The 15,881-nt window shown below is 35.7% G+C and overlaps 4 protein-coding genes and 3 non-coding genes across 7 annotated transcripts; 5 read left to right on the forward strand and 2 right to left on the reverse strand.

The window, feature by feature from the left end:
* Nucleotides 1-50: 50 nt before the first annotated feature.
* Nucleotides 51-2,524, reverse strand: LOC111435981. The gene is made up of 7 exons (XM_023073629.1): nucleotides 1,960-2,524; nucleotides 1,486-1,563; nucleotides 1,367-1,401; nucleotides 1,195-1,250; nucleotides 928-1,026; nucleotides 758-844; nucleotides 51-358 (listed from the first exon to the last, which is right to left on the reverse strand). Exons 1-6 carry the CDS (start codon nucleotides 2,356-2,358, stop codon nucleotides 786-788), a joined length of 726 nt encoding a protein of 241 aa, XP_022929397.1. The 5' UTR covers nucleotides 2,359-2,524; the 3' UTR covers nucleotides 51-358; nucleotides 758-785.
* Nucleotides 2,525-2,676: 152 nt separating this feature from the next.
* On the forward strand, nucleotides 2,677-2,749 carry TRNAF-GAA. Its single transcript has one exon. It is a non-coding gene; the product is annotated as a tRNA-Phe (tRNA).
* A 124-nt stretch (nucleotides 2,750-2,873) lies between these two features.
* TRNAF-GAA lies at nucleotides 2,874-2,946 on the forward strand. The gene has a single exon. It is a non-coding gene; the product is annotated as a tRNA-Phe (tRNA).
* A 1,621-nt stretch (nucleotides 2,947-4,567) lies between these two features.
* TRNAF-GAA lies at nucleotides 4,568-4,640 on the forward strand. Its single transcript has one exon. It is a non-coding gene; the product is annotated as a tRNA-Phe (tRNA).
* A 294-nt stretch (nucleotides 4,641-4,934) lies between these two features.
* LOC111436019 (phytohormone-binding protein-like) lies at nucleotides 4,935-5,677 on the forward strand. Its single transcript, XM_023073673.1, has 2 exons — nucleotides 4,935-5,173; nucleotides 5,242-5,677. The coding sequence occupies exons 1-2, from the start codon at nucleotides 4,990-4,992 to the stop codon at nucleotides 5,538-5,540; spliced, it is 483 nt and encodes a 160-aa protein (XP_022929441.1). The 5' UTR covers nucleotides 4,935-4,989; the 3' UTR covers nucleotides 5,541-5,677.
* A 1,890-nt stretch (nucleotides 5,678-7,567) lies between these two features.
* LOC111435904 lies at nucleotides 7,568-8,054 on the forward strand. The gene is made up of 2 exons (XM_023073505.1): nucleotides 7,568-7,704; nucleotides 7,751-8,054. The coding sequence occupies exons 1-2, from the start codon at nucleotides 7,568-7,570 to the stop codon at nucleotides 8,052-8,054; spliced, it is 441 nt and encodes a 146-aa protein (XP_022929273.1).
* Nucleotides 8,055-8,791: 737 nt separating this feature from the next.
* On the reverse strand, nucleotides 8,792-10,302 carry LOC111436013 (phytohormone-binding protein-like). The gene is made up of 2 exons (XM_023073669.1): nucleotides 10,079-10,302; nucleotides 8,792-9,203 (listed from the first exon to the last, which is right to left on the reverse strand). Exons 1-2 carry the CDS (start codon nucleotides 10,257-10,259, stop codon nucleotides 8,911-8,913), a joined length of 474 nt encoding a protein of 157 aa, XP_022929437.1. The 5' UTR covers nucleotides 10,260-10,302; the 3' UTR covers nucleotides 8,792-8,910.
* Nucleotides 10,303-15,881: the final 5,579 nt, after the last annotated feature.

The following is a 15,881-nucleotide window of genomic DNA, read 5'->3' on the forward strand; positions in this document are numbered from 1 at the left end:
TTGTTGAACTACAAGTAACATGGATACTCTCGACGATCTTGGGAAGTATCTAAAAATAAAACAAACCAGAAAGGTTCATTTCCCAATATGTGAAGCAACAAAATTGAAAGATTTCATGTTCTTCTAGTCACAAGTTACAGGGTAAAAGACTGTAGATGAAACATAGTTGTGTCAAATAAGGATATACACAGTGGAACCATTTCACAAATTCTCCTATACTTTCAGAACTGGAAACTTCTTCTTGCCACCCTAAGACATAACCAATATACAGAATCTATGAAAATTTTCCTCTCATCGTGATCGTGTTTACCTCGACTTCACTGGAATCATAATCAGAATCTCATTGTTGTCTAAATACCTGTAAAATCGAAATGAAATAAGAATGAACAAAATAAACTAACAAGTACACAACCCTAGAGATCTGAGTTGAACACCAATGCCAGGAATTTTGAAATCTGCAGGAACTGGGATTTTGGATCTGGGATCAGTCGTTTTAGAAGTTTTGATATCTGGGTTCAATCGTTTTAGGAGTTTTTGAAATGGAGTAAGCTGTTTTATGCTCTACAAGTTGCTATGTGGTATTCAGATGAATAAGCAAAAAAACGAGAGCGAAAACGAGCTTTCGTTTTGTTGAAGTTGCAAAGGCGAGACGACGCTAAAGGATAGAGAAATGACAGATGGTGCAAAGGCTAAATCAGAAAGCGTTCACCAGAAAGCAAAGCAATGTATCGACTCAGTCGACGACAAACTTTCATACCAGAATGAAGACGGCCAGTAAGACTACTTCAGTCCACATCTTTTACTTCAGCTTCTATGTCAACCACAGCACCAGAGGTTTCCTTCCCTACAATCAATCACAAGAGGCAGTTCAGTTTCAAGAACATTAAATATTTGATGTTGGATGGGATATACTCCATCACGAATTACCTTTTCTGGGAGAAGTAAAGTCACTGAAAGCCTGTCCAAAGGTGGAAGAAGTTTTGTTGGAGAACATCACGGAATCCCTCACAAACTTGTCATCCACCACTGAATTTGAAAAGGAAAAGAAAGAAGCTAAATGAACCATGATGAATAGATCAGGAAATGGTAAAATCAGTTCATGATCCAACAACAACAACGTTCCCAGAAGAAGTAAATCGCTCAAACTGCTAACGATATAAACTCGAAGATGATCTATAAGAACTCAGGGTTTACCAGAGAAAGGTTGGCTACAGAAAGGGCATAGTTGCAGTTCTTCATTCAGAGTTGATCTGCAATATGGAAGTAAAAGAAGTGTGTTAGTTAATACAGCTGAAAATTGCACGAAACGAATCGAGGGATCTCGAACGAGGCCGAACTTATATTAAGTCCTTTAAAGAACACTTACTTGAATATTTGGAATTCATTTCCACAGTTAGGACACTGCAATTGCAAGAAGGTGTTGCATATGAAGTTGCATAAGCTCAAGCTTCGAGATTGAAAATACAAAAGTTATAACAGACTTACAGTGCTTTGAACAATATCTCGTCCTGCCCACCATATAAAAGCGGCCACTCCAACAATTGGTACAAGAACTGCAACAAGCTGAATATGCATATATGTTAGCAGATCAAAACAAAGCACAAGAATGCAGAAGAAGAAGAATTCATCTTCAATCAGTTCTGGAATGCAAACAAATGAGAATTCAATACAAACTTAATGTTTTTCCCATTAGAAATCAGTTTTCAAAGGCAGAGATAGCAAAAGCCAGCCATAAACATGCTCCTATTACTACTCTTCAGTGAAGTATTAAGATAATAGTGAACGAAGAGCTGCCCTTTCATCACACGGACAAGTCCTAATAAGAGCCGAACAGACGAACACTAAAGGAAATAACCAATGTTTCTTTGAGAAGGTTAAGAAATTCCCAAATCCTTGAGAATCAAAACTCATTCAATATTTGAGAATCAAAACAAGAGAAGAGAGAAGATGAATACAGACCCAAATGGAAACGATCGCATCTAAAATCCAGCCAAGCTGCCCTGTTACTGAAAGGTAAGTTAACCCAGCAGCCAAAGCGATATTACCCAGAAGCCTCGCGGTTGCACCATCGTCTCCGCCGCCGCCGCCGCTTCCGCCGCCGTTAAACCCAAAACCCTGATTAAACCTTGCTACAATTAGCCCTCTCTTTCCCTTAAACACTCCGTATTTTCCCGAAACCCCATTGTTACCCCAACCCCCGCTAAGAAACGGCAACTTCCCTCGACAAGGCCTCAAACGGAACCCATTTCGGTGGCAGGAGGCAACCTTCGGGGGCGGAAGAGGATTAAATCGGGTGGGTTTTGTGTAGAAATTGTCGTGTAGTAGGTTGAAGGAAGAGAATCTGATGAAACTTGTCATTTGGGATTAAAGGGAATATGAGGAAGCAGAGAAGAAGAAATTCGTGATGGATTATCTGGTGTGAGAGTGAGATGGGTGTATGTCGTTGCTGTTCCGTATACGGCTGCCGCGTTATCCAGTGGCTCCCGCTGCTCCATTTACAGAAACAAAATGAGGCTGGAATTTAGAGTTCATAACTTTTTCCCAACTCTAATCTCACTGCTAAAATCTTTCAAAGTTAAAAAGAACAGAAGCTTTAAGATAAAAGAATAGCACAGATTATGGCTAAAATATGTTTGTTTTATAAATTTTATTTATATTTCAACGTGTTCACAACAAGCGGGGATAGCTCAGTTGGGAGAGCGTCAGACTGAAGATCTGAAGGTCGCGTGTTCGATCCACGCTCACCGCATGATTTTGTTCTATTTCCTCGTGCGTAAATTCTTTATACGACGCCGTATCAAAAACCATTGCCCGTATTACTATGACCCGGTCCACTACAAGTACTTTTATCCATATTAAAGTTTTCACAACTTGCGGGGATAGCTCAGTTGGGAGAGCGTCAGACTGAAGATCTGAAGGTCGCGTGTTCGATCCACGCTCACCGCATATATTTCTTCCATCTTCTTCCGGCATGTATTCTTCATACGACGTCGTCGCATTACCATTTCCCGTATTATTATGAATGTTTTCCAAAAGTATTTTTTAATTAGTTTTTTCTTTTATTTTTGCTTTTGAGAGTGTGCTCCAATTTATTGATTATGATTTTTATATTTTTTAAATAAACATTTATATTCGTATCTAAATTTTAAAAGCAAAATTAATCTTTCAAATCTAAAAATTTAAATGTAAATAATAAAAAAAATTCATGAGTCAAAATAATATTTATAGAATTAATTTTAAAATATTAATCAATTACAAAGATCGATAATAAAATTTTAAAAAAATTATTTTTGTTTTTGAAATTTTTGTTAAAAACTCAAATATGTTTTAGAGGGATGAAAACTAGTAATAGACCATTTAATTTTTATTTTTTTTTTATACCAAGTATAAATATATTTTTTAAAATTATATTAATTTGTTAATTTGAAGTGACAATTTTTTTTTAAATATATTTATAGACAAAACTTATTATTATTAACTTTTACCTAAAAATAAGAAAGAAAAAGTTAACAATGACAGTTACACATAATTGAACGTACGGAGGAAACTATAAAAATACATCAAACTTAAAGAAGGTTTATATGGAAATTTCGAGTTATGTATACTTTATGTGCAAATTTGGAAAAGTAGCTATAAAAATGTATTTTTAGATAAATAGCTCTAAAAAGGTAAATTTGGAAAATGAATCCACATAAGATCCAATTTGCAAAGATAACTCCATTAATGTTATAATTCGCAAAAGTAACCCTAACAAATTAATTTGCAAAAATGGCCCTAAAGTTTGTAAATTTGAAAAAAATAACCTCATAATTACCCAAATTTAAAATTTATCCCATAGTAATAATTTAGAAGTTAGTTAATAAGATAACAAAAATGGTCATTTGTTTATGATGAATTTGGGATATGTATGAAAGTTATTAATTTAATAATTAAAGAAAATTTTGGATAATTTTCAAATGTTCATCTATTAGATTTTAGACAAATGGACCAACGTGAATTTCAAATTTGAGAAAGTTTAAATGGTAAGAAAAATAAAACCAAAAACTAAAAATCGCTCTTATTCAGTTACACTAACTTTTGAGGTTCAAAACTTTGACTACAAAATTCTTCCACCATAGTTTGATTCGTGTTATGAGTCTGATAACAATTGATTTATTAATTAATTAATCCTTTTAAAATTATTTTTGGATAATCATAATATAAATTTTAAAATTATTTTTGGATATAAAAATCATGACAGAAGGCAGGGATAGCTCGATCTGAAGGTTGCGTGTTCGATCCACGCTTACTGCATAATTATGTTCTATTTTCTTCCAAAGTATATTCTTCATACGACGTCGTCTCATTACCATTGCCCATATTATTATGACCCGGTCCACTAGAAAAGTGTTGGTATATTTATTAATTTTAATCGATATAATATTGAATTAAATTATAATAAATTGAAGTTGGAAGAGAATAAAATTATTTTTTAACAAAAAGATATTTATAATAAAATCGATATCAGTATGGAATATAAATAAAAATAATATTATTATATAAAAAAGTATAAAGTTCACCACATTATGCGGGGATAGCTCAGTTGGGAGAGCGTCAGACTGAAGATCTGAAGGTCGCGTGTTCGATCCACGCTCACCGCATACTTTTCCCGATTTTCTTCTGGCGTTCTTTCATACGACGTCGTCTCGGAGCCCAGTTTTGAATTTTACGATGCCAATTGAAAAGTGCATATAATAAGCCAAAATAGAAAAGTATTTATTTGATTATTTAATGCATTTGATGCATGGTCAACTCTCACCAAAAATGGCATGTTTCTCAAATGTCATTATTTCAACAAAGCCTGGAGCACAGAACAAGAAGCAAAAAGGCAAAGATAAATGCATGGAAGCCATCTGTGGTCTAAAACTGTGAATCTCTTATCCTTTATAACACATAAACTAAGCTGATCTCTATGAAACTTTTACAGCCAAATCAAAGGGTGAAGAAGCCATGGTTATGAAGGAGGCTAAAGCTGAATCAAAACTTGGGGTCGAAATTGAAACCCTTTGGAAAGCATTGGCTAAAGACTTGAGATTTATCATTCCACAGCTCATGCCCGGCACCGTTGAAAAAATTGAGCTCCTTCATGGAGATGGCGGCGTTGGCTCTATCTTGCTCTTCCATCTTGTTCATAGTGAGTTCATGCTCTTAATTCACCTAATTTCCTTACTTCTTTTGGTCTTATAATATGAGTTTTTGTAGAGGAGGAAGCGATGAGGAGCCAGAAGGAAAGGATTGTGGAAGTTGATGAAACAAAGCATGAACTTGTGATAGAAGTGTTGGAAGGGAATGTATTGAAAAGAGGATTTTCTTCTTTCGAGACAACGTTTAAGCTGTCCTCTTTGAGTGAAAAGGAAAGCCTTGTGGATATCAAAGTTGCTTATGAGACTGAAAAAGATGGAGAAGATGAACAAGCTCGCATGGACGCAATTGCAACTGCCCCACCTCTTTATTTTCTTCAACTCTTGGAAAACTTTCTTCTTCCTACATCAAATACTTAAAACCGCTCGTCTTCTAGGAAAAGATAGGTCTCAAATGTGATGCGACTGCGGTTAAGAGTATTTAACAAATACTCAAGTCATGTGCTACTTTCTTTTCAAATAAAAGTAGACATTAATAAGTTAAGTGTTGGGATTTATGCCCTAAAGCTTCGTAATTAATTATTTAGTTTCTAATAATAATTTTTATTATTTTATTTGTAATTTAATTGTTATTGATCGTATGAAAATCCAAGGTTATTAATGTAATCTTGAATCGTAAGTGGTTGACATAGAGGAGGATGATGTTCAAGTAATAACCTAAAGGGTCTATAGTATATGGATAAGGTTGGATGCCTTATCCTATCTATTGATACGGCCCACTAGGTAATTATTGCAAATGATTTGATCCAAATCATTCCTGTGCATACATGTAAGCGAGGTATCCTATACAATGAGTTTATATAAGACTAGACCAAGAAATATTTAATCACTCTTCATAAATCTGTTAATTGAGAAGATTAATATTTCACAAGATGATCATATGCGACTTGATCTTAATCCTGAGTGAGTTATGAACTCTTGCCTTTGATTTACATGGATGTGAATGACTTTTTTTAGCCGATTCAATATGCTTACCATTTCGAGGACTTGACGAAATTGAGAGTTGGGAACATAATATCATGAGATGAAATTCACTCCTTTCCATATAAGGAAAGTAGATGAGTTGTTGTCTTTAAGTACTGAGAACTTAAATAATGGGCCCCACCCTCTCATTGGCTCGAAAGGGACTTGGTCATAAACAAATTGTTCATTATAGAATTAGTGGTACTTAAAGGTGAAAGATGTAATTATAGGGGTAATACGAACATTTGACATAGCTGTAATTATGAACAACTTGTGAAGGATCAACTTGCTTGTAATGATTATATCAATGGACATAACTTGTCCTACAATGCATAAGAGTGCAAGTCCAGATCTACGGTGGAGTGACCGATAGTTAATGAATTGATTAATTAAACAGTTTAATTAATTAATTAATTTTATATCATTGTAGTTTATAATCGATAGGTCTATAAGGTCCCCTTGCTAGCTTAGAATAACGTTAGATATATTAAATATAAAAGAGAAAATAAATTTCATTTGAAATGTCAAATTAATATTTAATATATTAGATATATTAAATAAATAGAAAAAAATATTTAATTTGAAGTGTTCAAATTAATATTTAATATATTAGATATATTAAAGGAAAACTATATTTATTATATTTGATAAATTAAATATTAAATCAATTAATGTATTTGATATATTAAATAATAATATATTTGAAACTTGAATGAGGTTTAAATTAGTTAAATATATATTATGATATTTTATAATATTTAAATATGATTTGTATAAAATATTATATAGGTATGCAAATATATTATTGGGCAAAATTCTACCAGAGTTAGTCAAATGAAAATATTTGCTAAACCCATGCCATAAATAAATAGTCTGAAAGTTCTCTATTTATAATCAAATAAATTAAAGGATATGAGAAAGAGTAATAAATTGAAAGAAATAAATGAAAGACACGTGTGTAAAAGATATTTGTTTTAATAAAATATCAAATATAATATATATAATTTAGTACTAAATTTTCACCCTGCAAACTGAGCGTCATATTTGAATGAACATGAAGCTTGGAATTGAAAAATTCAAATAGAGGTCGAGAAACACTTTTCATGAAAATATTAACCACCTAGTTTAGAAGAGACGTAGAAAAACACTTTCTTAGGAATCGAAAACTGCAAAGGGATCATTGCTCAGCGACAATGTTGCCTTGGCTCCAACTAAAATATGACTAACCCACAAAGTAACAAAGTAGAAGGGAGAAACATAGAGGAAGGAGAAGAGAGAGAGGGTCATTTGAAGGGACTTGGTCATAAGATTTCCATATCCCATAAGATTTCCATAAGGTGTGGACTACAGAGATTTAAGGTAGAGGCTTGAGAATTAGGGCAATGACTCTGTTTTAAGAAAGGGCAAGAGACAGATAGAGAGTCATGTTCCCTGCAAAAGACGAAGATGGTGTTAAAGCTGGAATAGTCGTCACAGTGGGGGGTGAGGGAGCCGATTTTGGAGAGGAGGCCGGCGGTGACTTAGTTGGTGAAGAGACCAGTGCGGCGCCCGAATTCCGAAGGTAAATTTTTGCAGAAGATTGATGGATTTGTTGAAATTCGATATAGTTCTAATGAGAATGCTGATGAGGATCCTGAGGTTAAGGTTTTTGTGAAGAATGAAGGGTCAATTAGGAAGAAAATAAGAGAGGCTATGTTGGCTAAGGGAAAACTGATTATGTTGGAAAAAGTGAAGTTGTATGTACAAAATATGATGAAGAGTGATTTGGAGGTCAAAAGGGTGGAACCCAAGAGTAATCAATCAGCTCCGCCAGCAGCAGCCATAAAAACTGCCCCTACGGCATCAAAGCCAGCAGTGGTGGTGGAGAAGAAGAGTAAAGATTTAGAAGCCATTGATAATAATAAAGGATAGAGGTTGCTAAACCAAAAGGGCACTGATACAACAGAATGTTTGCTAAAACCACACCATAAATAATGTAAAAGTTCTTTATTTATAATCAAATAAATTACAAGAATATAGAAAGAGGTAAGAGATATTTGAAACATATATCTATCACTGATTGATATAAGTTTTCTATCATATATGCATAAGAATGAGTTCTAATAAATCTAGCACTGTTAAGATCCGTGAAGATAAAGATTTGTTATGGTATCTGTCGATTGACATATTCGATGATCCTGTGTCGTCGTTAACCATTGTGATATTGGTGTCATAAATTCTACGAATATAATATATCTCCATGCTGAATATACAATCGTCCCATGCCCTTTCAACCGACTCTCATTAAGCTTGTTATTGACACCATCGACCCCACCCTTGATTCTATTTTTATCTTTGCTTTTGCTCGACTTTCTTGAACATTAGTGTATGCACTGTTTTTCTTAATCGCGTCACGATATTTCTCTTTTCAACCACTTATTTCGTCCTATTTATTTATCGCTTGTTGACGTGTTTGCTCGCTTGGGAGGAGTTGTTAACCCACTCTCTTAGAGTAGGTTCGAGACAACAGAACCATTCTAAAAAGTTGAACTAAAATAAACATTTTTTTAAACAGTATTTTAGGTAAAAAAAAAACAAAATATAAGCTAACAAATTAGAATTAAAATGTGAAAAAGCATATACTATATTACATATAACAGTGGCCCTTGCAAATATTGGAACATCTAGAAATTAAAATATAGAATATGTTACAATAATACAATATATATAGTCCAAATTGATGATGTGAGAGATTATAATATGAAGATTAAGAATATAAAACATGTTTTTAAGATGATGAATGAAGAAGAAACTTTTCCAAGAGTTGAAGAAATGAAAGAGCTGGCTTTGTTGCTGCTTCCTTCATCTCAACTTCATCTTCACCATCTCTTTCAGTCTCATAAACAACCTTGATATCTACTAAGGTTTCCTTCTCTCCCATGGAGGAAAGATTGAATGTTGTCTTGAAAGAAGAAAACCCTCTTTTTAACATAATTCCTTCCACCACTTCTAGCCCAAATTCATGTTTTGTCTCGTCAAGTTCTACGATTCTTTCTTTCTGGGTTTTCATTATCTTTACGTCTGCAAATCTTTCTTTTTTGTGAGTCAATAAGATCGATTGGTTCAAAATCGAACATTAAACATTACATTGGAATCATGGGTTGTCAAAATTAGTGCAACTTATTTTAGATGAAATTAGTCAAGTTATTAAGCCATTCGTCTTTTTTGGAGAGGAATAGTTTATTTCAGTAGAGTTTGTGTTTTTTTGGAGAGGAATAGTTTATTTCAGTAGAGTTTTTGTAGGAGCTATTTATAGAATAGTTTATTTCAGTAGAGTTTGTGTTTTGTTGGAGAGGAATAGTTTATTTCAGTAGAGTTTTTGTAGGAGCTATTTATAGGATTTATTTTTGTTTAAATAGTAGCTTCCACTTAGTAAAACCGTTCATTATTTCAGTTGTCCCTAATTTTATATTTATTCACACCTTTGAGCAATTGTGACAGGGGTGTGACATTCATACATTGAAAAATCATTAAAAAATTATTAATCGTGGAGCATTTCTAAGAGAATGGTTAGTAATTAAACATTACTAAACATTTCTAAGAGAATGGTTAGTAATTAAAGTACTACAAAGCTCATAATTGGCTTATTTTGATGTTGTAATCGGTTTTTTTTCCCTAATTGAACTGGAGCACAAGAGTTTTGGGGAGACGGTTTACTCTAAAGTTGAGATTGCGGATAGGTTTAGAAGTAGCAGGTTGTTGCTGGTGGGTAGTGCGTTTTATGAGCATTTCTTTCTGTTTCGATTATTCGTTTTGGTAAAATTTAATCGAGGGTCAAAACTAACGTTTTTTACCTCATCGGAGTATGTACAAAGATCTTAATTATAAGTAAGAAACAACACAAAATAAGAAGAAAAATAGTCGATGTGGAATTATATGGAAGATGAAGAACTCACCGGGGCCAAGATGGAAGAGCAAGACAGAGCCAATGCCACCATTTCCATGAAGGAGCTCAATGTTTTCAACGGTGTTGGGCATGAGCTTTGGAATGATGAATCTCAAATCTTCAACCAAAGCTTTCCAAAGGGTTTCAACTCCAACCCCAAGTTTTGCTTGTGCTGTAGCCTCCTTGACCATGGCTTCTTTTTGTTGGGTTGCCTGTAAATTACAAAGAGATGAGTTTATAAAAGGAGAGATATTTTGGGGTAAGAGATTGAGCACTACATGACAACTCGACACGACAAATGGGCATCCATTATTGTCGTTTGTTCGCACATGGTCTTTGTTTTTTTCTTTTGTTTCTTTTGCAATGTTTGGGTTATGGAGAAGAAATCCACGGGTCAAGTTCGGGTCAGGATTGAACTCAAATCCGACATCCCGTTCACGAACCACGTCCAGTCAGCGCTCCAGATCCAACACAATCATCACCCAGCCCACAGGCCGAATAACAGGCCGAATAACTGTAAGTTTCAGAGACTTGGCAAATGCACCACAATCATCTGTCTTTATTCATAGGTTACAATGCCTTTTTATAGGAAATACATAAAAATAGAGAAAAAATGGAAAAATACATAACACGACTCAACTAGCTCCACTAATAACAAGATAATAGCTAACAGAAATTGACCGATTCTAAACCTAGAGAATATCTTTATTAAAATAATCTAAAACTGACTCAACACTTCCTCCCTTAAACTGAACTCGATCAAGAGTTTAGTTCATAACACTCATGCCAAATGCTTCTTTGATCTTTTGAAATGATGTCATCTTCAAAGGCTTTGTCATTACGTTGGGTCAGCTGCTCCTCAGTGTTGCAATAAACCAATTTAACTACACCTTCCTTTGTCAATTCTCTAAGAAAATGGTATCGAACCCTTATGTGCTTTGACTATCCGTGCATGACTGCATTTTTTGACAACTTGATAATGGACGTGTTGTCTGAAAACAAAGCCATCTCTTCATCTTGTTCATCTCTGATTTCTTTCAATATCCTTTTCATCCAAATGGCTTGACAAGCACATGTAGCTGCTGCTACATACTCTGCTTCAGTGGTTGACAAAGTGACGATTGGTTGCTTCCTTGAGGACCATGCCGCATCTCCTCCACTCATTAAGAAAACATAGCCTGAAGTTCTCCTACTGTCATCCACATCTCCCACATAGTTACTATCGGTGTAGCTTGAGAGTTCACTCTTCCCTTCACGTTGATACCATATCCCAAATTCCAGAGTTCCCTTCAAGTACCTCATGATTCTTTTTGCAGTAGCAAAGTGCAACTCTGTAGGATTTGCCATAAAATGACTAATAAGACTTACCACAAACATCAAGTCAAGTCTTGTGGCTGTAAGATACATTAAGTTGCCCACCATTTGCTTATATAGCGTTGAATCGACCTTCACACCAGCTTAATCTTGACCAACCTACTGTCCAGGGACTATCAGATTGCAAACAGAGTTGTAATTTTGCATCCCAAATCTCTCGATCGACTCAACAACATATTTTCTTTGACATATAAAGATGCCATCAGCCTTCTGCATCACTTCAATGCCAAGAAAATATCTCATCTTCCCCAAATCAGTCATGTCGAATTCATCCATCATGGAGCGCTTAAACTCATTTAACAACTCCTCATCATTACTAGTGAACAATAGATCATCAACATAAATGCTCACAATTAGAATTTTACTTCCCTTTTGTTTGATGAATAATGTTTGTTCACTAGAGCTCCTTACAAAACCTTCCTTGACGATATAAGCCTCAATGCGACTGAACCAAGCTCTAGATGCTTGTTTTAGTCTGTAAAGAGCCTTGTGCAGCTTATAAACCAAGTTCTTCTTCCCTGCTACTTCATAACCTTGTGGTTGTTCAACAAATACATCTTCCTTCAGCTCACTAGGTAGAAAAGCAAATTTGACATCGAGCTGATAGATTCCCCATCCTTTTTGTGCTGCTATAGCAATGATCATTCTCACTGTATCCATTTGAGCCACTGGTGCGAATACCTCTGTGTAATCTACTACGTACTCTTGAGCATACCCTTTTACAACCAGCCGAGCTTTGAACTTGTCTACCTTTCCAAATTCATTTAATTTGGTCTTGTAAATCCCTTAACCCCAATAGCCTTGGCTCCAACGGGACGTGCAGTCAGCGATCACGTGTGGTTCCGCTCGAAGGACTGTATCTCAGCATCCATCGCTTGTTTCCATTTCTGATGTCCTGCGGCTTTTTGAAAACTGGTCAGATCTGATATGGCCATGAAAGCTAGAGTTTCAATCTCGACTCTAGCCATTTTTGCTTCTTCCTCTGTATCTGATAGCCCTTCTCCTGTGATATAATATGCAGACCAGATTGGTGGTTTTCTCACCCTGCCCGTTATTGTTGTTGTTTCTCCAGTTGGTGGATCGTTTGGTGAAGGAACGTCATTAGTGTATTCTTTTGCTTCTTTCACTTCCTCTGCATTCTCAACATTTTCATAATCATTTTCCCACTCAAGTTCAATGCTTTCTTCACCAGAATAACCAACATCTTCCCAATTCCACTTCTTATCTTTCTCAAATATCCCATCTCGACTGATGTGAACCTTTTTCTCTACTGGATTGAACATCTTAAACCTAACAGAACACACTTCACGCTTTTGTCATCGAGCTTGCTTCTTTTAACATTAGGGATATGAACATATACGATACATTCAAAAATCCTAAAGTGTTTGACTGATGGCTTTCTTTCACTCCATGCCTCTTTCGGAGTCATATATTTTACAATGAGAGTAGGAGATCTGTTAAGAATGTGATATCCCCATTGCACAGCATCTGGCCAGAAAACTTTTGGTACCTCCTTCTCCAATAACGCTGCTCTCACCTGTTCATGATTGCACGCTTTTTGTGTTCAGCAACGCTATTTTGCTGAGGCGTGAAGGAGGTGGTCAGCTGTCTTTTGATTCCATGTGCTTTACAGAATTCCTTGAATGCAATTGAGTTGTATTCTCCTCCTCTATCTGTTCTTAGATATTTGATGAACAATCCAGTTTGCTTCTCTACAAACGCTTTGAATGCCTTGAACTGATGAAATGCTTCTGATTTTTCTAGCACAAAATATATCCATGTTTTTCTCGAGAAATCATCAATAAAGCTTATAAAGTACCTTATTTGAATGTTTGATGGTGGATTGATCGGACCATAGAGATCAGAGTGGATAAACTGCAATCTTTCAGTGACTCTCCATTTGCTCTGCTTTGAAATGGAACACGGTGGTGTTTCCCTTTGACGCACGCCTCACAGGTGGTTTTCACATCTTCAATTTTAGGTAAACCCACAAACCATCTCTTTACTGCATAATGTGTGAAGTCCCTTGTAGCTGAGATGCCTATATCGATGGTGCCACAACTCTGCCTTGTCTGAGATATCAACTTAGACATCTCTCCTCCTTTATTTTGTCATTTGATTCACCTAGCAGGATAAACATCCTAGTAGCACTCATAACAAATTCTGCTATTTTTCCTCTTGAGGGATGAAAGATGCTGCATGTGTTTAGATCTCCTCCTTTGAATGACACGTCTAAACCCCTTTCTTGAAGTTATCCAACACTAAGCAGGTTGTTCTTCAATTCCGGAATATAATACACATCATTGATCACATAATTCCCTTAAGCATTATTTTCACTACTCCTTTCCCACCAACCATCAGTTTGTGATTGTTCCCAAGCTTGACATTATGTGTGAAGCTAGTGTCCAAGCTTGAAAACATACCTCTTTCTCCACACATATGGTTTGAACATCCAGAATCCATGAACTACACATCTCCTCTTTTAGTGTCTTGAAGCTCCACAAACGTCATGATAAGAACTTCATCCTTTTATTCGATCTCTGCAAAATGTGCTCCATTGTTCCCATTTGGACATTCATATTGGAAATGTCCAAGTTGGTGGCAGTTGTAACACTCGATTGTTGCTTTGTTGAATAAGCGTCCTCTGTATGATCCTCTGCCTCTGCCTCTGACATGTAGACCTTGATCACCTTCTTCATGACTGATCTTCTTAAATTTCTTTTCATGTACAGACAGAGAGCTTTGCAGTTCGTCAATCATTATTTTTCCTGTGTCTTTTGACTCCTCAATGGACACCACCATATATGTGAATTTGTCAGTCAGAGTTCGAAGTATTTTCTCAACAATCTTCGAATCTGACATGTCTTCTCCGTTGCTTTTCATCTTGTTGGAGACAACCATTACTCTTCCAAAATAATCTTCGATGTTTTCTTCATCATTTCAATAACTTTGAAATCTCTTCTTAAGGTTTGGAGAAGAGACCGCTTCACCCTTTCGTTGCCTCCAAACTTTTTCTTCATCGAATCCCAAATGATGTCGGATGTTTTGCGATACAAGATCTGTTTAAACACAATCCGATCAATTGCCTGGAACAGGTAGTGCTTCACTTGATGCTTCTTCATCTTGAGCTCCTCAAGATTCCTTTTCTGTGCTGCAGTCACCTCAATTCCCTCTGCCGATTCGGTGTAACCCTCTTCCACTAGACTCCATAAACCCTTGGCACGCAAGAGGTTTTCCATCAGTTCACTCCAATGGTCATAGTGACCATCAAACTATGGAATCTTGGTGAGTGTTTTGTCGTCGCTCATTTGCTCTCTTGGATCACTTTGTTTTGCTTTGGCTCTAATACTAAATGATAACGGTATGTTTCAGAGACTTGGCAAATGCACCAGAATGATCTATATTTATTCATAGGTTCCAATGCCTTTTTATAGCAAATACATAAAACGACAGAAAAACGAAAATACAGGGCATGATTCAACTAGCTCCACTAATAACAAGAAAATAGCTAACCAAAATTGACCTGTTCTAAACCTAGAGGATAGGTCTTTATTGAAATAATTTAAAACTAACTCAACAACGCCTGTTTGGCCCAACCTAGCACACAACACAAGCCTAGAATGCAAGGCGCCTTGCCCCGCAACTTGCACCTCAACTCGAGACCCAGCTGCATCCCTTCCACGTATGGTGCGGATGCCAAGCAATTCCCCAAATCGCAGCTTGCTCTCAGCTCGCGTGCGGCTTGGTTGAGTCGTTCCTCTTGCGAAGGCTTCAGCAACTCTATTTCGACTCCCGCTCAGATTAGACAAATTATTCGGCTTGAGTTGGACTTTTGAATCCGTTTCTTACATTTTCAACCTTTCAAAGTTTTTATATATATATATATATATATATATTATTAGAGACAATTGAGGTGAGTACTGCAACAGATCCACCAATTTTAAGTGTTTTAAGCTAAATTAGTCGATTATTTGAGACCATTAGGTGGATTAAGACCTCTAACATATTTTAACTCAATGCCATGAGCCCATATAGGTTGACTTGGGTGTCAAGGATATAGTTTCAGACTAACACCAAGGATAATATAATAACTCTAGCTTAGGTCAATCAAGTTAGGTGGCTTTGCCATTGGCTTGGTTGGACGACTTGTGTGATGTATTATGATGAGTGCCTTTAGAATGTGCTACGTGATGTTATGTTATGTCATGTTATAAACTATGCTATGTTATGTTAATATGTTGTGCTATGATATGTTTATGCCATGTTATGAAACTATGTTAACACATTCACTTCATGCATGTGAGACATGGGGAAGCCATGTATGTTAAGTATGAAAAATATGACAGACGTGTAACGGTAAGGGTTTCAAAAAGGCAAAAAAAAAAAAAAAAAAAAAAAAAAAAAAAAAAAAAAAAAAAAAAAAAAAAAAAAAAAAAAAA

The sequence above is a fragment of the Cucurbita moschata genome, unplaced genomic scaffold (assembly GCF_002738365.1).
Source record: "Cucurbita moschata cultivar Rifu unplaced genomic scaffold, Cmos_1.0 Cmo_Scf00051, whole genome shotgun sequence".
NCBI classification, from domain to species: domain Eukaryota; kingdom Viridiplantae; phylum Streptophyta; class Magnoliopsida; order Cucurbitales; family Cucurbitaceae; genus Cucurbita; species Cucurbita moschata.

Coding starts and splice junctions, on each gene's coding strand:
- LOC111436019 (XM_023073673.1), top strand. CDS start 4,990: ATGGTTATGAAGGAGGCTAAAGCTGAATCAAAACTTGGGGTCGAAATT. Junction 5,174..5,241: donor GCTCTTCCATCTTGTTCATA/GTGAGTTCATGC, acceptor GAGTTTTTGTAG/AGGAGGAAGCGATGAGGAGC.
- LOC111436013 (XM_023073669.1), bottom strand. CDS start 10,259: ATGGTCAAGGAGGCTACAGCACAAGCAAAACTTGGGGTTGGAGTTGAA. Junction 9,204..10,078: donor GCTCTTCCATCTTGGCCCCG/GTGAGTTCTTCA, acceptor AAAGATTTGCAG/ACGTAAAGATAATGAAAACC.
- LOC111435981 (XM_023073629.1), bottom strand. CDS start 2,358: ATGACAAGTTTCATCAGATTCTCTTCCTTCAACCTACTACACGACAAT. Junction 1,027..1,194: donor CTGTAGCCAACCTTTCTCTG/GTAAACCCTGAG, acceptor TTTCAAATTCAG/TGGTGGATGACAAGTTTGTG. Junction 845..927: donor CTTTACTTCTCCCAGAAAAG/GTAATTCGTGAT, acceptor GATTGATTGTAG/GGAAGGAAACCTCTGGTGCT.
- LOC111435904 (XM_023073505.1), top strand. CDS start 7,568: ATGTTCCCTGCAAAAGACGAAGATGGTGTTAAAGCTGGAATAGTCGTC. Junction 7,705..7,750: donor GCGGCGCCCGAATTCCGAAG/GTAAATTTTTGC, acceptor AATTCGATATAG/TTCTAATGAGAATGCTGATG.